Source organism: Dermacentor variabilis, unplaced genomic scaffold (assembly GCF_050947875.1).
Source record: "Dermacentor variabilis isolate Ectoservices unplaced genomic scaffold, ASM5094787v1 scaffold_12, whole genome shotgun sequence".
Lineage (NCBI taxonomy): Eukaryota > Metazoa > Arthropoda > Arachnida > Ixodida > Ixodidae > Dermacentor > Dermacentor variabilis.
Window position 1 is genome coordinate 49,430,416 of NW_027460280.1, and position 27,618 is coordinate 49,458,033.

At 45.4% G+C, this 27,618-nt stretch overlaps 1 protein-coding gene across 1 annotated transcript in view; it reads right to left on the minus strand.

Annotated features, from left to right (window-relative positions):
* The window catches only part of LOC142566044 (1-phosphatidylinositol 4,5-bisphosphate phosphodiesterase epsilon-1-like), a 305,298-nt gene that overhangs the window by 19,088 nt on the left and 258,592 nt on the right, over positions 1 to 27,618 (minus strand). The window contains exons 23-37 of the mRNA XM_075676754.1: positions 25,477 to 25,685; positions 25,176 to 25,301; positions 23,223 to 23,327; positions 22,197 to 22,304; positions 21,887 to 22,003; positions 20,806 to 20,967; positions 19,829 to 19,958; positions 18,562 to 18,780; positions 13,197 to 13,316; positions 12,077 to 12,239; positions 8,189 to 8,313; positions 7,359 to 7,522; positions 4,442 to 4,600; positions 3,248 to 3,350; positions 2,283 to 2,485 (exon numbers count right to left, since the gene is read on the minus strand). Of these exons, the coding sequence (XP_075532869.1) occupies positions 2,283 to 2,485; positions 3,248 to 3,350; positions 4,442 to 4,600; positions 7,359 to 7,522; positions 8,189 to 8,313; positions 12,077 to 12,239; positions 13,197 to 13,316; positions 18,562 to 18,780; positions 19,829 to 19,958; positions 20,806 to 20,967; positions 21,887 to 22,003; positions 22,197 to 22,304; positions 23,223 to 23,327; positions 25,176 to 25,301; positions 25,477 to 25,685 (2,213 nt within the window). The remainder of the gene's footprint in view (positions 1 to 2,282; positions 2,486 to 3,247; positions 3,351 to 4,441; positions 4,601 to 7,358; positions 7,523 to 8,188; positions 8,314 to 12,076; positions 12,240 to 13,196; positions 13,317 to 18,561; positions 18,781 to 19,828; positions 19,959 to 20,805; positions 20,968 to 21,886; positions 22,004 to 22,196; positions 22,305 to 23,222; positions 23,328 to 25,175; positions 25,302 to 25,476; positions 25,686 to 27,618) is intronic.

Below are 27,618 nucleotides of genomic sequence, written 5' to 3' on the forward strand. Positions count from 1 at the left end.
CTATAGTTGCCAGTGTCGAGGCGAAAGAGCGCGGGGATTCGTATCGCCAGCGAAATCATGTTGGCAAACGAAGCCGGCAATCTCGCTACGCGTCGCCTTCACAGCAGGGGCGGGGTTGCACAGTGCGGCGCCTTCTTTACTTTTTTTCTATCGACGCTGCATTCGGGTGAAACTGCAGCCTTTTCCGATAACGCAGCGAAGGTGAAAACGAGGTTGGCGCCGGCCGCCGCTCGGCAGACCCCGTCATCGTGATTGAGGATGCACTTCGCAGCCAGTTTGGCCTATCGCTCGGAATGCATTTTCGTGTGCCAAATTGGGGAAAAAGGTAGGGTGGTGGTGATTTTGGGAAGGCGCTTCGCTGTTGCTGCAGCCTAAAATATTGGCCAAAAAAGAAGAAGAAAGAAAGAAAGATGCAGGACAGTGAACGTGACTGCGCAGCAGTTTATCTTTTAATTTTCTTCTCGATTGCGCAATGAACAGCGCGGACGCTTCGGGAGAATTTTAAAGCCAACGAAAGACAACAGACGCAAGGACGGAGAGGACAGAGCGACGGCGAGCCAGCAAATATCGCAGCAATATCTCACTAGGCTCCTCGTTATACCGGGTGATTTCTGTTAGTAGAAACAGACATTTAATATCGCCTGTGGCAAATATCCCCATTTCTATTTCATCAATATTATAGTTGCCCAGAGGAGGACGTTACTTGCATGAAATTGGCAATATGATATTAGTTTACTAACAAAGTTTCAACCAGCGCGGTTGCTTAGTGCTTTTGGCGTTGGACGAAATGCAAAAGAAGAAACAAGAAAAAAAAAAAAACGCCTGTGCACCGTTCATCGAGTGCACGTTAAAGAACCCCCAGGAGGTCCAAATTAATCCGGAGTCACACGCACTACGGCGTGCCTCATAATCATATCGTTGTTTTGGCGCGTAATACCCCAGAAATTTAACAATGTACCACCAATTGAATTCGTAATTATTTACTAAACAGCAACATCATATTCATTTAGCAGACATCTTGTGCCTATAGCAAACAGTTCTGAAACATATGTCCTCAAAATCTGTAGCGATATCCGTTGATGTTCCTGTTAACGCTTATGAGTGCCGAGGAGAAATGCAGTGCTGAGAAGCAGCGCTACATAACAGTTGTAATATACATTCGTAAATTATGGCTCGCACAATGTGTAACATCTTAGTGAACAAATCAGGGCTAGCACTCACACACAGCGCTTAAAGCTATAGAATCGTTCGTAACGGCTAATTCCAGTCAATCCTGACGCTGGTCAGCCAATGGCAAAGAGCACTTACGATCGCAAAACCTGATGAAATTGGCCCCAGAACAGGTCGTGGACAGGCGGAATATCCTACTAGAAACAGTTTCGCGAATTCCAGGCATATCGTACATACAGTGATTTCTTTTTTTTTACTTCAAACACTTAAAGAAAGAGAGCCCAGAAAATTGTAGAAACAGGGAACAAGGCTTTTATAACAATTCCCCCCAACTTTATGATGTAAACATGCACCGTAAATTTTGCAAATAGGAAGTTGATTAATGTAATTAGTTTATATACTGAATGCATTGCTTTTGCTTTTCTCGTAAATTACGTGCGACGAATTATCTGCCCTCCTGGGTGGATAATTCGTCTGTAGTGAAGTGATTTGAGCAAATTCTCTAAGCCATTTTTTTTCTTGTCTTCTTTTTCTTACCTCATATGTTCAATGTGAAAAAAAAAAATCACGGCCGATTTCTTTACCCTTCGAAATGGCGTGACGTCCAAATTTTATTTAATATAGTTAGCAAAAAAAGTGCCATTCATACAGCGTTCTCGTTTGTTTTCCGAAATTTACGTAAACATTTGGGCGAAAAATATATGTAAAAGTTACAAAGCGGAGTAATTCGTTTTCACGTTATTTATTTGTATGAGAATAAATATACTTCACAAGCCCTGCCGAAAGAACTTGCCTATCGGCAACTATGCGACGATCGAGCCACTATATTCTGCAACTTCATCCGAATTTCTGGTTCCCTCATTATGGAAGTTGGAAGTTGGCGATTTGGTGAATTACATTCAACTTCAAGAAGATTTCGCAATAAATTTGCGACAGGCTCGGTCGATCGCGTAGCTCTTGGGTACACAGCGCTCGGAGCATTTTTTTGACGGTGAAGAATTCCCGACGTGTGCCCCAAACCGCACCGGAAAGAGGCGGCGCATTTTCCAAGCCGGCCAAAGCAATCGCTCGGACCTGCTCGAAGGTGGCCCGATTGAGCGTGCAACACTCACTTCTCTGCCGTCGCAGCGAATGCTTTCGGATGTGGATAGCTCCTTGGTCTTTCCCTTGGCCTTCTTGAGGATTGCGCCTTCGAGCAGGTCTCCATTCTGGTGGACCACTTCGAGCCCTTCTTCCTCGAACTCGGAGTACACGAAGAGCGACGACAGAGGAAGCGGCTGGTTCTGAGGGCTGCGCAAGCGCACATGCCTGTAACCTGCAACCACGTCATCGCGCGTCAACCCAACTCCTCAGAAAGGGCGCCTGGCCCGGCCGTGAACACAGCGAGAAGCGAGGTTTGAAGAATAACTTTTAGTGCTCCATAAAGGCCGGGAACCGTTTCGATTACTCTACAGCCATCTTCGACACGGCGGTCTCTACGACCCTTTGCACCCCCCTCGCGTGTAGGCATGCAACGATAACTCGTCTATGATGGCAGGGCCGGCTTGGCAGAGAAGCTATACGGACAAGCCAGACCGCCTTTATTAGAACCTATGACTTGGTTTAGCCCCGCTTCCAATGTACGACTTCCATTCTCGGTTTTTATATCATGACCTTTGGATGCGGCCGCAAACGTGCCATTCTGCTTTGCCCAATCCATCAACCCTTCCCGCCGTGAACTGTATGCATACAGTTATCGTCTAAATGAAAGACGGAACACCAAACGGCAAGAAAATTTAAATAAACTAAGTCAGCGCAACCGTCTTTTTGTACTGTATGTATCAGAAAACAAGAAAAAAAGAAAACTTCTTTATGGCGTCACCGCTTGTGGGAACGTGACCAAGAGAATTCGATTACACATTAGTAAAGAGAAACTAAATAATTGGTGTAAAGTAATCTACTTCTGGTAAAGCCTGACCTAGGTGTCGCTTTGTGGCTGTGGAAATATATTTAAGCTAGCATTCTCGATTTAAATTCGTTCACGGCAAAGCGATATAAGTGCACCAACACACTGACATTTTTTTCAATGTGAACTGACCTTGCTTCAGGCTCTTGATGGGAATTACTCTTTGGGTGAGGATGTGATTTGTCATCACGTCTATTACAGAGAAACGTAGAAAAGCCAATTCTGCGAAAGCGATCTGGAAAATACATGGAAAGAAAATAGCACGAGTCAGGTGTGAAAGATTCCAGCACAAGGTGTACTGATGTGTAGTCGAGACGTCGCTAATCGGTGAGCAGAACAAACGCTTCGGGCAGAAATTCCCATGCGATTGCTTAGAAAATTGTAAAGTGAAGTGCTGTGCTTAGTCGTACAAGAATCAGTGCGGTACTGCAGGTTCGACACCAATCTGTGAAATGCCTAGCTCCAACGAAAAATGCCCAGCGTCACGAAAACTCTGGGCGACGTTAATAAGTGTTGTAACTGGGATCGAATCAAGTGCACCGCGATCACAAGCAGTGCCTCGTGGCCTGGCCATTACGTCAAGGCCGCTTTGAACAACCATAGAGAGAAATTTCGTCATTTTACGTCGACCTATTGCAAATCAGGAATTATTTTTAGCCAACAGAATTGACTGGAACTCAACTATTAGCTGAACAGAGCAATTTGCGCCGCCTGCAGGATACCCATTTCATCCTGCAAGACCAATGCGGATTTAATGCTGACGGCTGCGAACAATGCAAAAAAAAAAGCTTACTAGGAAATAAACAAGACTGCTCCTATATAATATGACAGATGTCTTTTCTGTACTTTCCTGGTGTTACCAGCGCAAAACGTAGACGGGACACGAGACGAGCGAAGTACTTTTCTGTACTTTGCGCTCCTTGTACTCAAGACGGAGTTGCGTAAGTTGCATCTGTTTTGAACAGTGAATATTACTGTCGAGGGTTTCGGATATATATTTACGGAATTGTTATTGTGAGTGAGAGATAAATGGCGTCACTGCTTCACCAGATGAAGTTCTTACATTCTTGTCATGGCCAATTGGTATGGAAGAAAGGCTTTTTGTGCAGAGGTATTTTAATGATGGAGGCAAACACTATATGCTGATCAAGGCGCGCCCTGACCGGTGCGAGCAAAACACATGTGGGGACGACATGAACCCGAGGTGAGAGCCGCGAGGCGCAGCTTGCGCCACGACTCGCTATTCAGCCGTGCAGAACACGTAAGCGGCGTCGAAGAAGCAATTTCTCGCGCTGCAGCTGCAGACAGACGGGAGCAGCGGCGTACCCGGAAGCAAAAGCTGTCTTGCCAGATGGGGTTGAGCGAGTTGCGCTGCACGATCTTCGTCTTCTGGCGATTGCAGTCCAGCGGCACGCCCACCACTTCGACGTCGACCTGGGGGCTGCAGGCGTACGTGTTCTGGCACACGTATTGGCCGGAGATCACCTGTGCCAAAAAAGTGCGCCACTCTGTAGTCGACATTGGCACAGACGCTATACCGCAACACCTGAAGACATGGTCACAGTCATTTCCAGTCTAAAAAAATACAGGACCTGGTCTCGATAACTCCAGCCCATCCCTCACAAAAACGATAGCGTACCTAACATCTGAAATATCCTGTCACATAGTGAACCTTATCTTTAAAACAGGAATCTATCCAAGGTCTTTGAAGAAAGCCAAAATAATCCCTGTTTTCAAGAAGGGAGATAAGCGTCTAACATCTAACTACCGCCCTATAGCTATACTTTCATTCTTCAGTATAATTATCGAAAAACTAATCGTAACACGCTTATCAAGCTTTTTATCAAAATTTTGCATCTTATCACCAAATCAATTTGGGTTTCGGGAAGGTTACTCAACTGATTTGGCATTAATATTTCCAACAGAGAAGATTCGGCAGGCAATTGACACTGGAAATTTCGCTGGCGCATTTTTTATTGACCTTTCTAAAACATTCTATTCACTTGTTCACAACATCCTTTTCGCCAAATTAGACTCTATTGGTATAACTGGCCCGGCACTGCAATTACTACGTAACTATTTGAAAGATAGAGAATACACTGGATCAATCTACAGCACTTACTCGCACCCTAAAACAACTAACATTGGTATACCACAAGGATTTATATTAGGGCCTCTCTTGTTTTTAATATACATTAATGACCTCCCAAAGTACCTAAAGTCCTCTGACTGTATCCTTTACGCTGACGACACTACCATCTTCTTCTCAGACAAAAGTATTGATTCATTGATGTGTAAGCTTAATCACGACGCGGCTAATATTGTAACCTGGTGCCAACTAAACAGACTACACATTAATACTGCCAAATCTAACTTCGTCATCTTCTCAGCTAAAGAAAAACACTTCTCAGTGTATCCATCGCTAACCTTTGCTTCCAGTGTCCTTTATCCTACTGATAGTGTACTGTTTCTTGGCGTCATAATAGATAAACACCTAAAATTTGACGAGCATGTTTTATCCTTAACAAAGAAGGCAGCATATGGAATTAGAATATTAATTAAAGTTCGCAATTTCTTTATTATGAACACACTCATCTCCCTCTACTACGCTTTTATTCACACGCATATTAATTATTGCATATCATCATGGGGAAATACGTATCCTACACATTTATCTCCACTACAGCATATCCAAAATCAAGCAATTCGCATCATTACACGTAGCAGCTACACATAGGAAGCATCTCCATTGCTCAGATCTAACGGCATTTTGTCGTTACAGAAACTAAATAAATACTCACTTGGAATACTTGTTTATAAATCTGTTAACGGAAAGCTCCCATTCCCTATAATTACTACCAGCCAGTATCCATATTCCATGTCTACCCGTTTCGCTTCTACCAACAGCGATTTACTACCAAAACCTAGAACTAATTATGGTAAATTTACTACTAATTTTTCAGCCACACTACTTTGGAACTCATTACCGTGTCATATTAAGATATCCTCTCATTTTTACACATTCAAATCAAACCTTCGTAAATTTTTGCACTCAATATAACAATTTGATCGTTATCATTATATTAATAAGCGCTTTGTGTCGTTAAATATTTTACAGCGTAAGCTAGTGACTAACTTAATATGGTGTCTTTTGTGTTTGCATACAGCTGCTTTGTATTTATATATCCTACTCATTTGTAATGGGAGGTCCCCTGTACAGTCTGTTGACTATATGGGACCTCCCTCTGTATGCATGTATAATCCCCCTTTGTAACCTTATTACTATGCAAATAAAGAACTCTCTCTCTCTCTCTGTCTCTCTCTCTCTCTCTCTAAAAAAAAAAGCGAACGACGCAGCCTTCACGATTCCAGCGCCCTAGCTCTGCGTGCTTATTAGAATAAGACGAGCACAGAGAGCGGGGTGACATATGGTGTCACTGACACCGCGCATGCGCGCTAACAAAAAAGAGCAACTTGGGGGCATTCGCGCAACCTCTCAACCATATGGGCTTAGCAGTAAGTGACAGGAATACCTAAAAGTATCACCTACGAAACAGTGTTATAGAGCTGCGGTTGGTGCAAAACCAGGATCTTTACACTCTTTGCTGACCACGTTCGTCTCGTTGCATGCCGCCGTAACCGTCGCCGTACACATTTAATATAGAAGCAATTTTGGGCGTCCCGACCAAATTTTTGTCTCAGCGACTATTGCGTTCTGCAGATGCGTACGATATGGCGGGTTCGATTACCCACCACTGCGGTCGCCTTACGACGATGCAAAACCTGAGCACATATTGTGATCTTTATTGCACGCTAAGGAACCACGAGCAAGAGGAACTGTACGGCCTCCTTCATAATCCAGATGGAACTCTCAAGCCGGATTTGCTGCTCTGATTGACTTCCCTTGTCTTTCTCCTTTCTTTCGTGTTTCTCTCCATTTCTGAATTCACTAAAGGTGACTCAACGCTCGTGGGACCTTCGTGTGCCTTTTCGTCCCAGATATTCCGCAATAAGTAGTCGCAAGGCGTTCCGCATCCAAATGGCTTTGCCACATTTTATTGTGAACATCTACCATGCAGCAAGTATTATCCGCACTTTCGAAGCCGTCTACGAAGCAAGTTTGACCATACTGAGAGCACTGTCACGTAGGGCGACCTTCGCAAGATGCGTGCCCTTGGTCGGCGCTTATACGCGGATGACGGCGACAGGCGGCACGTGAGTTGCGATGCCAGCTGCCGCTTACAGTGATATGAAAGTTGAGGGGATGGATGCCGTCGAATTCCTTGTCCCACGGGTTGTACTGGCCGTGCATGATGTTGTTCTTGTCCCACATGGCGCTGGGCTTGAGAACGTAGCCGCAACTGCCGTTCTGCTCAAACATGGCAGTGTTTATGTGCAGGCCGGTGTCTGCGGGAAGGATAGATAGCAGAAGCACAGGCGCGCAAGCGTTATGTTAAGGTACTTCGCGAGGGAAAAACACCTTTAAGACAGTTGTAATACCGAAAAATGTGGGCGAATGACGTAGCATAGCTAAATATAGTCTTGCGCTATACATATACATACGCATACGCATACATAGGACAAAGTAAATGTAGACTCCTCGCACTGCTTCAGGCGCGAAAAGACGACGGGCAGTGACAGAAAAGTAAAAAATTTCTTTAGAAAGTAGCAACGCGTTAAGGTAGCATGTGCAACATTCGTTTCGTAGCCAGGGTTTAATTCCTCTGTGTGGTCTTTCAAGTGCTACCAAGAAGCACATTCGCGGTATCACAGTTCAGCAGGTCGTTCCAGAAGTCTCTGGCAGTGCTATACAAAAAAGTCATGCCAGGCAGCTTAAAACTGTATTATGAGAATAAGCGGGTTCTAATAGCGACAGTGAGGCCTTAATTACAGCTATTGGGTTCCGCCTATGCTCACAGTTACGCTTAGTTTCTCCCTTGCCCGAACTTTGTGGCGCTACCGGAGTGCTCTGAAACGACCAGCCGAACATATTATAAGTGCACGGAGCTCAGTAAACGTGCTTATTCATTTCTTGCACAGCTTCCCTGCTGACAGTCACGGAAATTTACGTACCTTCAGTCTGATAGTTGAGCGCAACCATTTGCAGTCCAAAGGCCCAGAATGCCACTGGGTTGAAGTTGGACGAGTCTATTCTCATTCCGGCAGGATATGTACGCATCAGTTGGTTCTCGCAATGCGTGCAGAAGGGAGTTAAGGATGTAGAACATCGGCAATGAAAACAGTGCACACAAATCACGAAATACGTTCTCGCTCAAACAGAGTAGTAATTAAGCTGCTCAGCACCAGCTATTCCGGGTGCTAACAGTAACTAATAATAAACGGCTATATCGTAACCAGTTCTTAATACAAAAATTCTGCCATCCGAGTACTTTTCTTTAACGCATCCGCGGTGTTTTATGCCAAGAAAAATTCGGATTATGAGATAAAACTTGGCGCTGGGAAAGAAAAGAGAGAAAGACACGCTGATTTTCACAAGGTTGTAATTGGCAGTTTCTGTCACATCATGTCTGTGAGGCTGAACTTCGACGCACAGAAGTGTAGTTGAAGCTGGTGTCAAGCATTGTGGGATATTATATGGGAGTTTTCCCATTACAGTCAGCGAGGAAGGAAGGATTGAATGACGGGCTAGTTAGTTCATGATTACTACATGAAAAAAAAAAAAACAGCGGTACCACACGGGACGAAAGAAGGAGCACGCACACACGCAGACAGCACCGTGTCTTTTTGTTTCGCTCCGTTTCGTGCATTTTCTTTTTAAATGTAAACAATAAGGACATCCTTGAAATATAAAAGCTTACATTAGTGCACTACAGAGCTATAATAGAAAAAAGAATAATGCAAAGAGCAGGTTCGGGAAACGCTGAGAAAGAAGAGACGAGAGTGAGATGTTGACTTTATCGAGAAGCTGGAGGTGACAGCCTGGCTATATCGAAAAAGATCGCTCATGTATGTGAACGCATGTGATGCTTCGAAAGAATTTGTGTTGCTACTGCGGTTATGCCGACCCTTCCCTCGATTTCACTGGCGACGAAGTTTGACAGCGCAGCTACAGGAGCCACACACGGGATATCATATGAGGCGTCGTCACGAGAATGAAATTAAGTCGTGCAAATTTTGGCACACGTGCCACTTATTTTCAATTCCATGTAACGAGAGGAAGCGACGCGTGTAGTAGTACTCTTATATCAATGTTGGTTTTTACCTTAATCGCCCGCAAGACTATAAATCAATCACGGCCGGACCTCACTGCTTACGGCGATCTACGATGAAATAAAAAGCAGGCACATTTCGAGCAGCGGATGACTTATCATTTTCAAACAGTCGGGCGCCAGTTTTCTGCTAATCAAGATCAAACGCTTACAGAGCCGCGCAACGTGTTTAGAGTGTTTTCCGACCACGCCGCAGTGTAAACTAAACAGTCGAAGTTTGTTTATGAGGCGTTGTCCTAGGTTTGCACAATCAGTTAGAATGACGAAATGAATACATTTCTATTCGCGATGATAGAATCTAGTGACAATTTCTGAAACTCTTGACTTTCAGAATTGGGAATACCCGAGACTACGCTTTGGGCAAGTGTGTGGCCAACGAAGTTCAACCACGACCTGTTCATGCTCGATAAGGAAGAAAGCTAGGCGGTTTCCACCGCTTCATATTATACCTAAGGCAAAATTAGCGAAAAAAAAAATGGAAGAAAGGGGACATTACACCAATTTAGACATCAAGTGAGGATTTTTTTACGCCTGTCATGCATGGATTATTTTCAATAAAACATGTATGTCGCTCCTACTGTTACGCCGCGGTTCCTACCTCGACTCACAAAGTAATCATTTTGGCCGTACAGCTACGCTAACGACGCGCAACATGCCATATGAGGCGTCATCTGGCGAATGATATGAAGTCTTGCGTGTCCTTGTACGCGTTCAGGGTAATTTCCAGCTTCATGCAACAAGACGAAGCAACAAGTTTAGTACTCTAATCAACGGCGGTATCCATGGTGTCATAGCTAACGTTAGCCAAGCTGTTCAAAGAAAAACGAGTTAAAAGAACAAACATGGAGCAAAATATCATTTTAAGGCCTACGGCGTTCGGTCGTCAGGGACACCGTAGGCCTTAAAATCATATTTTGCACGGTTTCTCCCAAAGTTTTTTTTTTTTGAACAGCTCGGCTAACGTTAGCTGGGGCACACGGTATAAATCACCCGCAAGGCTATAAATTAATCAATAAATTACCTGTATAAATATTCGTGCTTTCTGTACTGTGCGCTTTTCAGTTCGTTTCGAGCTAGATGCAATGTATCAACGGTTCACATTCGCCATCTGATGTCACAGGGGATCCGGCAATGGTATTGCGATGAAACCGCACAAGTTGTTTAAGTAAAGGATCTTTTAAAGACAGATTGCAGCATTGATAATCCTCAGTGATAGCAGTGCAGAACTTAACTAAGTACAGAGAGTTTCTAGGAAACACATGGTCTTGGACGTCATTAAGGGGACCAAGAAGTTGCAATCGTAGTAGGATCCCCTGGAATAGAGATTGAAATATGAAGCCTCTGCCAAAAGAAAGGAACTCGTAAGCAAGGAGCAGAAGTGCTACTGCATCGTGGTTGTATGGTGTCGCGTCCGTAGAAATAATTTTTGTGTGTGGTGTTCTGCTTGTCTTGGTTCTTGCGCTGCAAGCACAGCGATCTGTGCGAACCTCTCCCAAGCAACGCACCCTTAATTGGAAGGCTGGACGCCTGGCCGGATGGCTGCTTGTGCCCGTCTTATAAACCATTAGGCTGCTACTGCAGTAATTAATTCTTAGAACTAGAACGTTCTGAAGCGTTATAGGAGAAGAGTTTACCTCCCACAGTAGAACTCTTCAGCAGTGTTGATGTAACAGAAGATCAACCAGACGCCCTCAAGTCCGCTGCGGTTACATGTGCGGTGACTTCGTTTGATTTTATAAACGCTACACCCAAGCGCCAGGGCCTGTGTTTACAAAACAAGAAATTATTTACGCTACGACTGTTTGTAAGAGCTGTACGATGCACGCCAAAACTGATTCTGGGCATATTATAAGCGAAGGCAACTGGCCAATCGCGAAGAACGTTTACAAGCAAAAGCTTTGTGAAATTCACAAAGCTTTTCATTCGTAAGCGCTCCTTGCCGCTGGTCGCTCGCCTTAGCTAATAATATGCCCAGAATCAGTATTGGCATGAATCATGCAGCTCTTACAAACAGTCGTAGCGTAAAGACTTTTTTTTTTGTAAATACAGGTCCAAAACATTCAGCTAAGTCTACGCACAAGACGTATGCTGAATGTTACTGACATGGTCGAGAAACGAGGCCTGGATATACAAAGCGCAGTACAAGCGAAGCGCTGTAGACTGAGTTAAGTTGTTATCGACGGCCTGCTCAGCAAGGGGCATCGCTCGCCCCAAGGTTTTATACAATGAGAATATAACAGGATATACGTACAAGCCGCATGAGTGGCGTGTTAGAACGAGAAATTAATATTATCAAGATTGTATTTATTACGGTGAGAACTAAGCAATAACACAATAAAGACACAGAAACAATCTAGAGATTAGTGGAATCGCAGTCATAATCTGCAGGGTTCACTCACTAAAACACTAGACATCCGCGCATTGGCATGGGCTTCAAAGGTGGCAGTAACACGGAAAGCAAGTCACTAAGGTTGCTACTTTGGCGAAGCGCTCTTATCCTACACGAAGCTGTGACCATAATGCAAGAAATCCAGCCACAAAGATGTCCAGACACTGCCATTGCGTACTTACATTTTGCAAATGTTTGCCTTTTTTTTTTTGACAACCGCCTGTGAGCAATGGATACAAAATTACATCCGAATGTATTAAAGCAGCAGCGACAGTGTATCATCGAAGCACTACGCCACGCCCCTCCGCCCTTCACTGCCCCTTCTGTTCCTGCAAAGGATATGTGATGAGGGCGAGCGGGTGGCGCTTGCTGAGGCGTTTGGCAGCACTTTCGTTCATGGAAGACACCTGGAAGCACACTGAATTGGAGCAGTGGCGTTTTGTCGACGATGGAGCCGATGTAGTCCCTGAGGCAGTCGATGGCGTCGGGGTATCGTGCTTGGGCTCTGTCCGCGGGGAAATGACCGAGTTTATTAACGAAGCACGCAAGAACAAACACAAATTGTGCATAACTTCCCCAAGCGCGCTAACAACTGAAAGGCGCTTTCATCATAATGTAACAGAATCATGCCGAGTGGTACTGCACTGCTGCGCCCGTGGGAGATGGTTGCGCTAAGCATGAGGCGGTCTGTTATTTAAATAAAGCGTACAGTCAATTCCAGCAAAGTTCGTAACAGTTGCTAAAGTGCAGATTATAAGCAGTACTCCAAGGACAGCTTTGGTTTAGGTGTTACGAGTCGTTAGAATTATCTCCTATACTACAGACGACTCAGCAAAAATAGCGCTCACGTTAAAGTGTTGGAATGATTAAACGGGGGGATGATTAAACCGCGACTAGTAAAGTGCTGGCACATAAACTTAAATTGGAGATGTGTTCCCGTATGTATACAATTATTTATTCTCGACGCCCGGAGGAGAAGACGAACTCGGCGTCTGCGGGTGCACATTGCCGACTGCTAGCGAAAAACGAGCCCACGAGTTCATCTTAGACGAAAATGGCGGCGCATTCGAGTAGTGGTATCGCAGGCTGCCGGCGCCTATTATACGTCGTGTCTGGCGCATTGCGCAAATAAAAAAAAAAAGGAAGCGAAAAAGAACTTTCCCTCCGCACGCATCACCCTTGCTGTTGACTTTCACGTGCCAACGTTTTCATGCTGCACTGCGGGACGCCGGTTCTAACGAAGATCGCTCGTTCGGAGATACGCGGTAAAGGCGGCGCCGCGAAGTAAGCGCCAACACGCAAACGACAAGCGCTAGGCTGCGACTCAATCACTTTGTACGTCGTTCGCCTCCTTTCTGTCCTCGCGATATGCCGGCGCGTGCAATGAACCGAACCAACGTGGCTTCCTCCCCGTCAGCACCTGCAGGGCGGCCCGTGCCGACTGAAAAGGGAGAGCCCCCACCTGATGTCTGCAGAGGCGTGTTGGCGCCCAGCGGCGATCCGGCCGAAGCAAGCACGTTCTTCTTGCTGCTCACTTTCTTCACTTTCACGGAGTTGGTCGGTGACGGGCAGTTGACGAAACCTGCGCCGCCAGAGACGCCAGTGGCTCAGAGCTGTGCCTGACTGATTGGCAAAAGCCCTATAGCTTGAGATGAAGCAGTTTTGATAGTGTGCAACTACCGCGGTGGGGACAAGGAAAAAAGAAAAACACCCACGTATGTTAGAAGTTATTGAAGGGCTTTAGATGTGACTCCGGGTTCATGTCTTGGTGCCTTATAAATCAGTATTTATAGAACATGCATACTCTACACAATGTTTTTTTTTTCCATTTGATTGCATAAATTCGAGAACGTTCTTCGATAAAAATATGTTCGCTTGCTTTCCCGAAACGGTCATTACGCCTCGAGTGGTTCGGAAGAACTACCAGCCAATAGTGATAGCGCATGTATTATTGGAGAAGGCGACCGGCGAATTTCAAACAGCCCTTACGAACTAAATGCTTTGTGAATTATATTTTCTTTGCCGTCAGTTAAACTTGGGCAGTGAGTACGCCAGATGTCGCAAAATTAGTGGGCGTAAAATGCTCAGACACCTTCACGGGCACAGTATATAGTCGACTGGATACATTGATAACTCTAAATGGAGACGTCTGCTGAACGCGATCGCTTTCTCCCTGTCGCGATCGCCACGCCAGCTAGGCCCGTATTCACAAAAAGATCTTACGCTAAAGTTCTTCGCAAAAAAAAAAAAAAAACCAGCCAGTCCTGATGCTGGACATACCATTATAGGGAAGCCAGCCGGCCAATGGCGAAAATTACGTACGAACGAGAATCTTTGTGAATTCAGCATGGCTTTAGCTGGTGAGGTGACCAGAAAGCGCTGCAAGAAGCTGTTAGCGGTTGTTATGGCAGGCTCGCTGCTCGAAGTGAATTTTGGGTTAGGAGGTGGTAGAGTCAGGGAGAATGTTCGGTGCAGCCTCAGCTAGAAATGTACTGAAGCATTGAAGCATGCTGCTCTACTGCAACGCATTACAACGGCGTCCAGGTGGCTGATATGATATCCGCCTGGAATAATATATATATATATATATATATATATATATATATATATATATATATATATATATATATATATATATGTGTGTGTGTGTGTGTGTGTGTGTGTGTTCGGTGCATATGTTCAATGCTTATATGAGAAAGAGTGAATTCTCTTGAACACAATGCAGTGGGCATAAAAATGCCCTTCTTTTGGCATTATTAGTGGCAATGTGCGATTATCCTGATCAACAAATTAACTACCAACTTTTTAACTGACTGCTTTAGGTTGCATGTTTCGATTGCAGTATTGAAACTGGTCTGTGCTCAGTGCATGTCCATTTGGTGCGATACCTGAGACCAGCGGCACTTTCTTGATATCTCTCCACAAACTTGCCGACAACTGCATTGGCGTTTCACTTACTTTACCATAAAGCCTTCCTCGCACTCTGCGGGTGAAGATTACGTGGAACGCCAATAACTTTCTGTGTCAGATGGGGACGAGAGTTCTGAAATAGAAGCTCCCCTCTCAAGAATCTTACTAAATGAAAATGCGTGAAAATGCTTTCAGCCCTGACCATCTTGAATTCACACTTAAGCGACCATGAATTACAAGAGCCAATTTCAGAGCATTTCGTTCGCAGCGACGATACTTTAACCTAACATGTCAGCGATGTCTATACGCCAGCTAGAATATTTGCATTTCATAAAATCTCTCTCTCTCTCTCTCTCTAAGCCCGCGTTCTATGACGAAATGGTCTGCTGATGAACATTACACAAGAAGCTTAACGCAAATTTCAGGTTTAGAAATCTGCTACGCTAACCTCCGTATAGTCAGATTCCCATCTGATTTTGTGCTATACCGTGACGTGCATGCTCAGAGGGCAGTCGGTAGTGGTAAAGCAGTTGCGGTGTTCAAAACACGATAACCACAGCATCGTGCGGCGATCCGCAGAATACGCCTCACTGCCTGACTGTAAGACATCTCATGAGCAGTACGCACATCAAGTGCCTGTCACAAACTGTGGCCGTAGATATATTTGTAAGGCAGTCTGAATCACACGGCCCAGGGAGACGATTCAGAAGTCACGTGGGCGACGCGACCGGTAGTATGTGATTTTGATTGGCGCTTGACATTTGACTGACAGTATGCATCTATAGAGCGTTGGGCGCCGGCTCGTCCAAGAACAGGACAATTGCCCGAGGGAGCGCAACGACTGACAGCGACTGCACACGAGATTCACACTTGGGGTCACTTTCCTCAACACTCTGACGATTATTGTCCACAAACAATAATCGTCATATATCTCACGTGCCCTTCCCTTCTTTAACGGTGCGCGAGCGGGACTCTCAATTCACAAACGACATGCGCGTTATCAGCCTCACATAGCATTCGTGACAGGAAAATAGCGAGCGCAGATTTTTACAGAAAGGAAATGTAAGCAAGGCAGACGACGATTATCGTTGGGGGACAAGATACGCCCCGAACGATAATCGTCACCTGTCTTGATTGCGCTTAACTTCTTTAAGATTCTGCGCTCGCTACTTTCCTGTCAAGAATGCCGTGAAGATAAACCCCAAAGAGTGCAAACTTTTTTTTATTATGTATACCCTGTATAGTGAAAGTGCACTTGTACCCTTTGGGGCTCTTACGAAAACAGTAATCGTCATCTATGTAGCTTCTTGAAAGCTGCACGCGCGGTACTTGCAGGTAACGAACGGCACGTGCGTATTTGCGTGACGAAGGAAGGAAACGAAAGCAAGACAGGCGACGATAATTGTTTGAGGATAAAATGCGCGCCCAAATTATACTAGAGCGTTATGTCTTCCTGTTTCACCGGCCCATCACCGACTGCATGTACAGTCAAGTTGGACAGGGCCCTTGATAGCAGGATGCCAGGGCGGTGCCGTTAGTAGCGAAGTTCCACGATCCGTGGCGCAGCGATACTGTCGAGTACCGCGTTTACGGAACTCAGCGTCGAAATCCGTCGCATAACTTCGATGCATAGCGCTGTGTGTTCTAATAAGGTATGCGGGTAAATGGTCGAGAATATGAAATGTAATTAATAATAATAACCAATTGGCAAATAGCGTGCAGTATTATACTTGAGAAGTGTGATGGGTTTGTAATATGATTGAAGCTAAAATGTGTACAAACGAAGGAATACCGGTGGTAATGGTGGGGGTAAAGAGAGATGCGGTACATGCATCACTCGGCTAACTCGCCTGAGAGCTCACTGTGGTCTGTCGCCACGCTTTGTATGTATCCCAAGAGAAGGAGTCAAACAGTGTATGTACAACTAATTTACCAGCGCGGCCGCAACTCCAAGCGTGTGACAGTTATAACTTCCGCATGGCAGATATATATTGCGCTTTATATATATAATTTTTTAAATTGCGCTTAATTAGTTAATTAACTAAGGTCAATTATGAAAATCTTTCAATATTCACCTTTAGGGGCAAGTGTGTTTTGCTATATTGCACAGGGAATTCGAAAACGACCAATCCATTTTTTTTTGTGGCAGCGTGTAAGTGCTGCGTGGCGATTTCTTCCGGCGTTTAAAGAAAGCCCGCGAAATATTAAATAAAACCACGTGACTGCGCTCATGCGCTACCGCATTGCAGCGCTCTCAACCGCTCTTCGTGCGAAAGAACCGTGCGCGCGGAGCGTGGCGAAGTGCGCGGCCGCGGCTCTCGGCATCGGCTTCACAGTGCGTCAGCGTATTTGACGGTGGCACACGGAGAGGAAGCGCCGTCGTCACTGATAAGTGATAGGCTTGACGCACGGTGAGCGCGCTGCAAGACGATAGCGCACGAGCGCGTTCACGTGGTTTTATTTCATATTTCGCGGGCTTTCTGTAAACGCCGGAAAAAATCGCCACGCAGCTTGCACGTTGCCACAAGAAATTGGATCGGTCGTTTTGAAATGCCCTCTGCAACGTAACGAGACGAACTTGGCCCTAAAGGGAATATTAAAAATTTTGAATAATTGATCACTTTCTTTGCATAAAATTTTGCATAACTGATGTGTCTCCAACAGCCTCAGGTGCGCCTAAGTATTCCGGGTGTAAAGAAGGCCAATCACCCAACAATCGCTCTGAAACAGATGACGCTGCTATTAATCAGTGAGACATACGGGGACCGAATACACATCTATACTGATGGTTCGGTCTCACCAGCTCTTCAGGTGCCGTTGTCATTCCGGCTACGAAAACCACAATCAAATTCAAACTGTCCCACATGAAAACATCAACAGCGGCATAGCTTGGTGCCCTACGTGCTGCTGTCAAATATCTCCTGCAAGAGACACAACAGAAATGGGTAATTTTTTGCGACTCTATATCATAGGACTCATGAGCAGCTGACATATGAAATAAGAGAAGATGACCATCTAGCTATCGCTAAAGGGCATGAAATTATATTCCAGTGGCTACCTGGACATACCGCCATTGCTAGTAATGACCTCGCCGACGAAGCCGCCCGGTCTGCCCATCTGAATGCTCGACCAGTTCCAATCCCCTTATGAAGAACCGACGCTGCAAGAAAGCTTCATATTGTGGCTAAAGCTATGACAAACAAATACTGGTCTTCTCTCAACCTCCCGAAGTGTCATCTTCATAGGCTGGATCCATGCTTAAAGCTACAAGTGCCATAAAAAGTTTCCCGCTCTGAGACGACATTATTGTTCTGCTTCTGGCTCGGGGTAGCATTTAAGAAGGCCTACTCGTTCCGCATTGGAATGGGGGATAGGCCCATGTGCGACTCTTGCAGAACCACAGAAACGATTGGACACATCCTATGTATCTGTCCCCAATACGACGTCGAGCGCAAAGTTCTCCGGGCAGCACTGAACCAGCTCGACTCTAGACCATTTTCCGTAGTGGAGATCCTTGGACCCTTGCCGTACGCGTTGACGGCACAGAAAGCCACGAAAGCGCTCTTGAAATGCCTCAAGTCGACAGGTCTTGGGAATCGTGTGTAGACTTGGTGCGAACTTTCCACTGTGCGCGAAACTGTGCTCTCTCTCTGTCCCCATACCCCCTTCCCCCAGTGTAGGGTAGCAAACCGGACGTACGTCTGGTTTACTTCCCTGCCTTTCCTGTCTTCTATTTCTCTTTTTCATAATTGATCTTAGTTAATTAACTAATTAAGCGCACTATAAGAAATATCCTAAGGAGCGCCACGTGACGGCAAACCATATGTCGTTGGTTTCATTCAGTTGCGGTTAACCACTTTTTAAAAAATCCTTGGTTCAAGTAGGTTACGCCTGACCAGAAAAGCCATGGGACGCACCTCTGAACTTGATGGCCTGGCAGTAGGTGACCAGGTCGGAGAGCTCGGGCGCTATCTGGGAGCTGGACTTTCGCTGCTTGTAGCCGTCGTCGTCGCTTTGCATGTACTCAGCGTCGGCCGGGTTGCGCGACCGAGGGTGCGGCACGCCGGGGCTCAGCGTGCCCGGGTGCCGCGTGGCGTGCGCTTCCTTGCACGAACCCTCCTGGCTCGACAAGGACTCTGCGCACCAGCGTCATCGCACTCGAATACCAACACGCTGCAGGTTGAGGCAGGCGTTAGACAGTGCACAGGTGCTGCACAAGTGCGGTCTGTGACGTCCCGGCATCACATGTGCGCACTAGAGCACCTTGCCCACCGATCATCGGCTCAGAAGGCAGTGAAGGCACTTTTGTGCTTTCTCAGAACGTCTGGCTTGCGAGAGCGGCTTTCACTCAAGTACTGTCTGTACACCGTATCTACACATTCTCTCTCCCTTCTCTCTCTTCCCCTTCTCCCTTCCCCCAGCGTAGGGTAGCCAACCAGACCCTTGACTGGTTAACATCCCTGCCTTCCTATATTCCTTTCTCTCTCTGTCTAGCTCCGGCGTCCGCTGAGAGAAAATTATTTCTGGGGCAATGCAAACTTCCGATACCTCGAAGCTTCATTTGATGTTCTGTCGCACATGCGGTCTGACAACGTTGCAGTACATAATTACAGCTATTTACCGCCAAAGGCTTGCATCAGGATAGAGAAACTGTCAGTCACTGATTATTTATGAATGTTGTTCACGAGGACGATGCTCGGTCGGGGTGGCGTGCTTGAATGGAACTCTCGATTCCACGAGCAAATGGCAGGAAGACACTGGGGATGGCGTAAGGTATGCACAACCGTCGTTCGGCAATTGTGAATGCAATTAAGGTTTTTAAATTACGCGATTCGGAATTACCACTTTGTCGATTGGCTGTTTGGGTAACGAAGAGGGAATAATAACCATCATACCAGCCGGTTGATTATTAGTGAGGATGAAAAAAAATTACTCGGTGCTCTTGGCGTTCCTCCTGGCGGTTACTTCATTATTTGGTGACCAACAACCGGCCCACTGGATGTTGTTAGTGACTGGGTTTGTAGGCAAGTACTACTCAAAACTACTGCGAACAGTGCCCAAAAGAGGCCTCTTACAACTGTTTCCGGCACTTTTCCAGCCATGTTTTTAAAACAATCACACAAAAACTTTGTAACAAACACGTAGGCGATCACTTAAGTTACAGCTGCACGCGCTAATGCCCACCTTCTAGATTATCGTCCTCTTCATCGTAATCCTCATAATCCTCTTCATCCTCGTCATTGAGAGACCCTGTGCTTGCTGTAGAGATGATGCTGTTCGTTCGGCCGGGCGCAATTTTCGCTTGTGGAACACCCTGCACAGGAAGACAAGGAAAGCTCTGCCAAACATGTCACCCACCATACTATAATAATAAAAAAAATTATGGGGCCGCAACACTTGGAATTTAGATATGGAATCACAAAGCCGCTCTATACGCAAAAAGAGTTCGGATAAAGTGACTCCGCCAGTAACAAAACACAACGAGGCGATAACATGCGAGAAACATTTCTCACGTACAAAGAACGTTATGAAGGTTCCTGCATTTCTTAGCTTCAACGAATAACTATATTAAAGATTTAGGAAAAATGTTAGACAAGCTAAAAGATAACTGATAACCAGGATCGTCAGGAAGTGATAACAGCTCTCGATGGGAATTCGACCTGCCCGCGATAAACACCTTAAACTCGAGGCGTGAAGTAAGCCTCTTCGAGTAATGTCACAAGTGTTGACCTTCCCGTTACTTAGAATATCAAGGATAGATGCGTTCTTTCGATCCGCATTCACGAAGCGTTTCTTACTTGTGCGCCATAGTGATCGGCTGTCATCGTGGTTATTGTCTCCTTACCACGCCAATCGCAATCGTGAGTGGCGGCCGTTTTGAACGCCTTCGAACAAGGAAACGTCTCTTACGTGAGACAAGCTTTCTGAATACCCACCCCGATTTCTTCAGCGCTTAGATTGAAAACACAGGCATGCAAGGTGAACTGACATAAAGGTGCCATTCCACATTTATCTCCCATGATAAATAGCAGTACAACCGAGAAGAAAATGCAGAACAAAAAGAATAAAGCTGCTCCACGCAGTGAATTTCAAGCATCGGTCTCGGATTAAGATTTAAAATACAAAACTGGTAGAAGAGCTATCGCCACAGTGGCACGTACCTTGGTGGATTTCAGGGTCAGCGCTGGCGTCAGTGGCGGCCTGAGTTTCTTGTTCTTTATTAGCACCTTGTAACGCAGCTGGTTAGGTGACGGCAGGCGGGCCTCGTCGCAGACGTCGTTGGAAAAGAGAAACTGTGTTTGAAGCCTGTCCCCGAAAACGTTCTGCGAGGAAGCATGCGATGAGAAAGTCACGGCAATGTACCGGCCATCAGCAACGTAAAAACATATACAACTCGGCGATACGTCAACGATAATGAAGAATAGATTGTTCAATACGAATGATCTTTCTTTATTATTATTTTTCAAAAAAGTGTAGTTTGGGATAGTTCCCCAGCGTACAGTTCATAGAAGAGCTTGGGGAGCTCTTTAAATGTGTAGAATAGCATTATGAGGCTACGGGTTACGGCGTAGAGGTACATGACGAACACCCAAACAAAAGCGAAACATAATTGCAGGAAGTTTGCCACGTTCAAAGCGGCAAGCTCAAAAGTTAGTTCGCAAAATTCAGATAATGAACTCATAAGTAAGAAGTAACTCGCGACTTCAATAAAATTATGAGTGAACTAAACGATAAGCATTTAAGGCAGAGAGCTGGGCTGGTTGGAATTTATACAAAGGCATGTCCCAGTGTGCAAGAAAAATGAAATGAGGTGCCAAGACAAAAAGACTGCCAGAAAAGGAAGCGATCTAGCTTTTCTGTCGTCGTTTTGTCTCTGCGCCTATTTTCATTTTTCTCGCGCTGAAACATGCCTTTGTCTAAACGATAAGCAGTCGGCTGTAGACTAGGTGCATGAAACTCGCGCGCACGCAAGACGCATACTCATAATCGAAATGTATGGTGGAATGAAAACTATCCTTTCGTTCTACTGCAAATCGTGATGATGTCGCCTGCATGGTACCCGTATACTAATTGCAGGTAACGTATCGCGGAACCAAACACAAAACAATTTCAGAAATAAAATCAATAAGCGTCCGTATCTTCAGGAGGCGAGCGAAATGTAAAAAATTGCGCTAGCGCACTCAGTAGGAGCCACATACAAGGCATGAGATATGCAACTCGGAAACGTGAAATGTGACTCACCGTAAAAATCTGGGCCATTTTTGCTTGCTGCGGTAGGGAACAGTGGTTCTCGATGGACAAAATGATAGGAAAAGGTGACGTGGCGAACGAGCTCTTGTGAATCGCTTCTACCACGCTCTGTAATGAAATGACATTGCGCTTTACGTTGTAGCCATTAAATAAGAGAAGTAACCAAACGTCATGTAAACAAAAAAAGAAAAGACACAATTTAAGAAAACATGACGTGATAATTAGCGCGTGCGGAATTTCTAGTGTTATATAGACGCAATTGCATACGAACGAGCAAAATGACCGCCAAGGCAATGCACACCTTGAATGGAATTTTCGAAGTAAGTGTGTGGCCATGATAGATGACAGGTATTCCGTCGTCACCGTCCCAACAGTCGAGCTCTACGCATCGGCAACCTCTTAGTAGTACCTGGAAAAGAGCGAGATGGCAGTAACTCCCAAGGAACAGACCAGCGCAGTCGAGAAGGTCGTGCAGACTGAACAATACTCGATTAGGAACACGTGTTCTCCATGTTCTCCCAGGAAAACATGCCCTTCCTTTTTTTTTCCTTACTGCATACGGGATAGAAATTCACATACCAACCTGCGTTTACACTGGAAAAGGTAGTCGGCGTGAAATTACTGTAAAACCCGTTATTTTCTCACGCCCTTCATTTACGTGAATTTCGCGATTGGAACATATCGCTAAATTTAAGGGCACGTGAAAATTTCAGGGAATAAATATGGACACTACGCTGAAAACTAAAAGAAAAGTACCTTGCCAGCTAGTTCTGCTGGTTGTATACCCTCCAAAACGTGGCGCATTCGATTAGCTTGGCCATGCGAGCAACTTCGCTATGCCAGAAACAATATTGTACGTGCATGCCAATCGATTTTGCGCAAGTGGGCCGATGCCTACCTCGGCCGAGAAGTCATGCATAATCAACACATATCACTGAAGCTCCACGCAGAAGCGAAAACAGACTGCGCTGCTTCGAAAATGCAGAATAGTTAAAGACAAGAAAGAAAAAAAAAACGTTAAGGAGTTTATGAGACCCAAGTGAGCCGTACGACACAAGCACGAAATCGCGAAGTTCAGTAATAGCGAATATCTCCAAAGTCCCCTATACGCGAACAGTTAGGGACGAGAAAATTACAGGTTTTTACAGTATATTGCACGAACAACCAAAGGAACAATGAGAGGGGACGTGTAGTCGTTTGTGACAATGCGCACAGGAGAGATCGTCAAGGACGGTCACGGACATTTTCAAACCGCGGGAGAAGGCTTGGAAACGGGAGTCTCCAAGCCTTGTCCACCGGAAACCACGTCGCCACAGCACGCGCTTACCTCGCTGTACAGCTCCACGGATGACTCTCCTTTGAGCTGGTGGCCGGTCAAGTAGGTATTGTGAGACGAAGCGATGTAGTAGTGAGAAAGAGGCTTGTCCATGTTCTGCAGATAAGGACATTCGCTGCTTCACTTATGTTACCCTCATGGTGAACAGACATTAAATGAGGATAGCGGCAACAAAAAGATGGCGAGAAAGAATAAATGCGGCAAGTTAGCAGGGGCCATGAGAAGAATGCTTCCAACAATGTTAGCTGCCCTTAATTTCAAGCGCGACGAAATACAATACATAATCGGTAAGGGCACATAAAATGAAATTTCATTTAGTTATACAAACGTGAACTAATGTTTGACGAAAGCATTTATACTTATTATTCGTTACGGTGCTTTCAGGAAGGTAGTTACAATTTAAGAATGTATGAGGTAAAAAAAGATACGAATGATAAAATCACTGGGTATAACGAAATTCGACTCCAACTTTATGACGCGAGTCAACACAATATGACGATATTGCGGTCTAAGAATTAATTCGTTATAAAGCATAGGACGGTGGCAGAATTTGTAAAAAAGACGCAAACGGCATAATTTACGAGGTGATACAACAGAAGGAAGGGCAAGGCCGGTTTTTACTGGGGTTATAACGGTGGTTCAGAAGTAACTGGAAATGAAGCTAACGAACTTATTCTGCCCAAGATGATTGATATAGTTAGGTTCGCACAAAAGGAATTTCATACGACTGTAGCGTTCTCAAGCTTAGAACATACAATGGCTTTCGAAACAAACAATTTTAACCAGGACGGTGCGTTGGAAACATTACGGCATATATACCCAAAGTACGAGCGGAATTAAGTATGCAATCACTGTGAAGTGCCCAAGATAGGTTACGCCTAATATAAATGCACCAGTACTTGTTGTTGACGCATGGCAGGGGGACATTGTTGAAGCCGTATTTTGACGGGCTGTTATATCCTGCAGATGTAGCATGCCTTTACATTCCTTTACGTTTCGTTACACTCACACACCCCACTTTGGCCATCAAAAATTAGACTATTTTCTCCTAAAGTATTCATTGCACCTTTGATTTCAATCGAAGTGACTCTAGGTTCAGTTAATGTCTGGAAATAAAGGGTCTTTGCGGTTCCTGCTTGTGAAGAACCTGTGCTCTTATTACAAAAGCAAGCGCTGTTTGGAAGTAACATTTTATTTGAGCTTAGAGCAATTGGCATGAGAACCGCGATTTACCGCCACTTGATTTTTGTATTTAACCCCTAGAACCTTCTCTCGGAAAAATTTCCCCACGCAGTTAATGCACCCCCCCCCCCCCTCTTACTTTGCATCAACTTTCTGGGGAAAAATGTCCAACCATTATGCAAGCAAATACGGTACTAGCGTACAAATAGTTGTCATCATTAGTCATTTCACGGCAGATGACGCAATCGTGGACAAAAAGATGAAATGTTGAATGAAAGAGCGGAGGGACGTTAACATAAATGAGTAAATAAAAGGGGTCGAAGAGCTGACTCCAGTGGTACGTCCGAGTCTGGCACAGTAGGCGACTAGTTATGACCGTTAGCTGTTACATGCTGTACTCGAATGGTGAAAGAACATTCGCACCACTTTAGGTGATCGGTGTCTACATTAGGCAGGTTTATCTTGCAGTAGAAAATTAGGACGCACTTTGTCGGAAAAAATCACTAACATATAAAAAAATGTAATCAGCCTAGGATGAGGTATCTAAAATTCAATGCGATTTATTTGTGAGTAATACATGTGTGAATTGGATCTCACATGAACATGATTTACGGAATCTATGCTGCGCTATCGTGAAGTTCGATTCGCGGAAGCTAACCAAGTTCCTGAATAATCGCGAAGCACTTTGACAGAGTTCGACGAGGTACCGTGCCAACGCCAGGTCGGCATCACATCGAACAGAAGAACGAAGAACAGCCTCACCGTATTCGCACCGGGCGGAATTATCTCCGGCACGAAAGCGTAGTTGTCCTTGTCCAAGAGGTATCTCGCAAAGCCTTCGAAAGACAGCAGGTTCTTTTCTCTGAGGACGTTATCAGGCTCATGTCGCTAGAGTAATGAAGAAAGAGACAATTATAAACCAGTGAACATTATTCAAAAGAAAGTTGGCAGATATTATTGCCAAAACGCGTCTGCCGTAGTGACTTATGTCCTTATTTCACTGTTTTCACAGAGCATTGAGTGGTAATGTGATCGATGAAGATTGCAGTAAAGTCTGAATTACCTGAATAAGCCTGATAACCTCTTCCTCAGTCATTTCTTCTTTCTGGTGAGTCGCCAAAAAATTCCTGAAATCAGCACACTCCAAGACGAGCCTTTTTGAGCTGTCGACCCCGGCGCAGTTGGACACGATGCTGGCGGTGGCAATGGCGTCACAAATCTTTTTCTGTTCAGGGTCCACGTACTCGTACTTGCTGGTTCGCGTCAACAGTCCTAGAAAACACGGCAGCGGATACAATAGTTTACATCTGAAAAGAGCCTTTTCACGAGGAAAAAGTTCGCACTTGTTTCCCACCTTCGCGGCCCCCTTCAGAGGTTTTCGCGGTGCTTCGTGTCAAGATGTTGGACTTTTTGCAGCAAGGGAGAGCATACGGAAAACTGCCTTTCAGTAACGCGACTACCCTAATGGTTTATTTTACATTTGGTGACGTACTTGTGAACACACTCTGTCCTTTCGTACAAATAGGCAGCCCAATGGTGGCCTTCATCTCCCATGACACGGTGCAAGGCATTCTGGCACAGGCTAATCGCCGAAGTTTACCGACTGAAACAGAGGAAATGGCGTGCAGGAGTGTTCCGGGACCCCTTTAACAGTCGTTCGACATAAAGTTCTGGTGAGCTAAGCTCTGTGCCGACGGCGTATAGTCTATTTAGCGACACGAACGAAGGCCGTATAAGATTTCCCTTTAGAATTAAAACAGGAACAGCGCGGGACTTTATAGAGCGGGACTTTATAGACGACTTGCGTAGTACAGTTAAGAAAGCCCTGAACATGATTCTTATAGCTTATTCTTATAAACTGAGCGGGTTGTACAAAAGAGTTAATAGGGAGGATACTGTGGCGCGCAAAAGCTGCTATAAGAATCATGTTCAGGGCTTTGTTAACTGTACAACGCAGGTCGTTTATAATATCTCGCTTGATTGTATAAACGTTGCTATATCGGGCAAACGGAGAGGTGCATTAATGATCGCCTGCGCGAGCATGCCGCTTCACTAAAAGGAAAGCCGTACAGTCATCTAGCTGCGCACTGTAAGACGTGTGGTTGCACCCCGATCTTTAACAAGTGCGGAATAATCGGCAGATATAGCGAAAAGCGTGCGCGGGAAATCTTTGAAGCATTTTGCATATTCAGAAATGGCAACGCGCGCGTCAGCTCTGCGTCCCTCTCACTCTCAACAAAAGAAACTGATTATCTTCGTTGCTGGCACTTATCCTTCTTTTTCTATTCTTTATCTCACCTTCATGATGCATTTATATGCTGCTTCTGCAACTAAAGCATTTGGTTGCTAGTCAGCGCTCTGTCCTGTTTATTCGCTCGTCCTGTGTTGCGCTGTTCCTGCTTTTATCTATGGCCACGCGGCCTTCGGCAGGCCATCTGTTTTGGGAGTGCCAGCGACACGCTCAGCAGCGGGACCACCACCTGAGGGCGGTGCGAGTGTCGTCCTACGAGGAGTGGATTAGCCCGGCAACTGGCTCGATGGATACCGACAGGGTCATTCTGGACTCGCCCTTGGCTTTCGCCAAAGACGCGCAGCTTCTAGGACGGCTCTGAATACGCCTCACCCTTGCTCTTCCTATTCCCCATTATAGGCCTTCGAGCCATCCCTTAATAAATACATTTTGTCATCAACATTCTAAAGATGAACCAACCAGCCTCACTGAACACACTGCTAAGATTTTCCACCAAGACAGTGGTGTGTTCTGTGCAGCGCCATTCAACACCAGTGCGGCAGAGACGTCGTTGATATTTCGAAATTTATGCAGCAGCTCCAATACAGGCATAGGACACGTTGTTACACTAACGCTGCCTCTTGGAGTCGCCTGTGAAAAACACGTTCACAGGCGCGTGTGTGAAGGCGGTAATCAAATATAGTTTGTCCGCACATCCAAGTTGAAGTGCAGAAGCGCGCAATATGTAACCTTATAGTAGCTAATTTGTTCAAAACACGCTGGTGTCTCTGTGTATCTGTTTCTTTCTACGCCCTCGTTCAGTCGCGCTTATACTCTCTATCATGGAGCTAATTTGTCTAATTCGTGACGATAATCACCACCGCATCAGGCTGTGTGAGTGCACGGGGTTTGTGTTAATGACTTAGAGTTTAGGACCTGTATTCACGAAAAGCCACCACGCTAAAATTTCTCGCA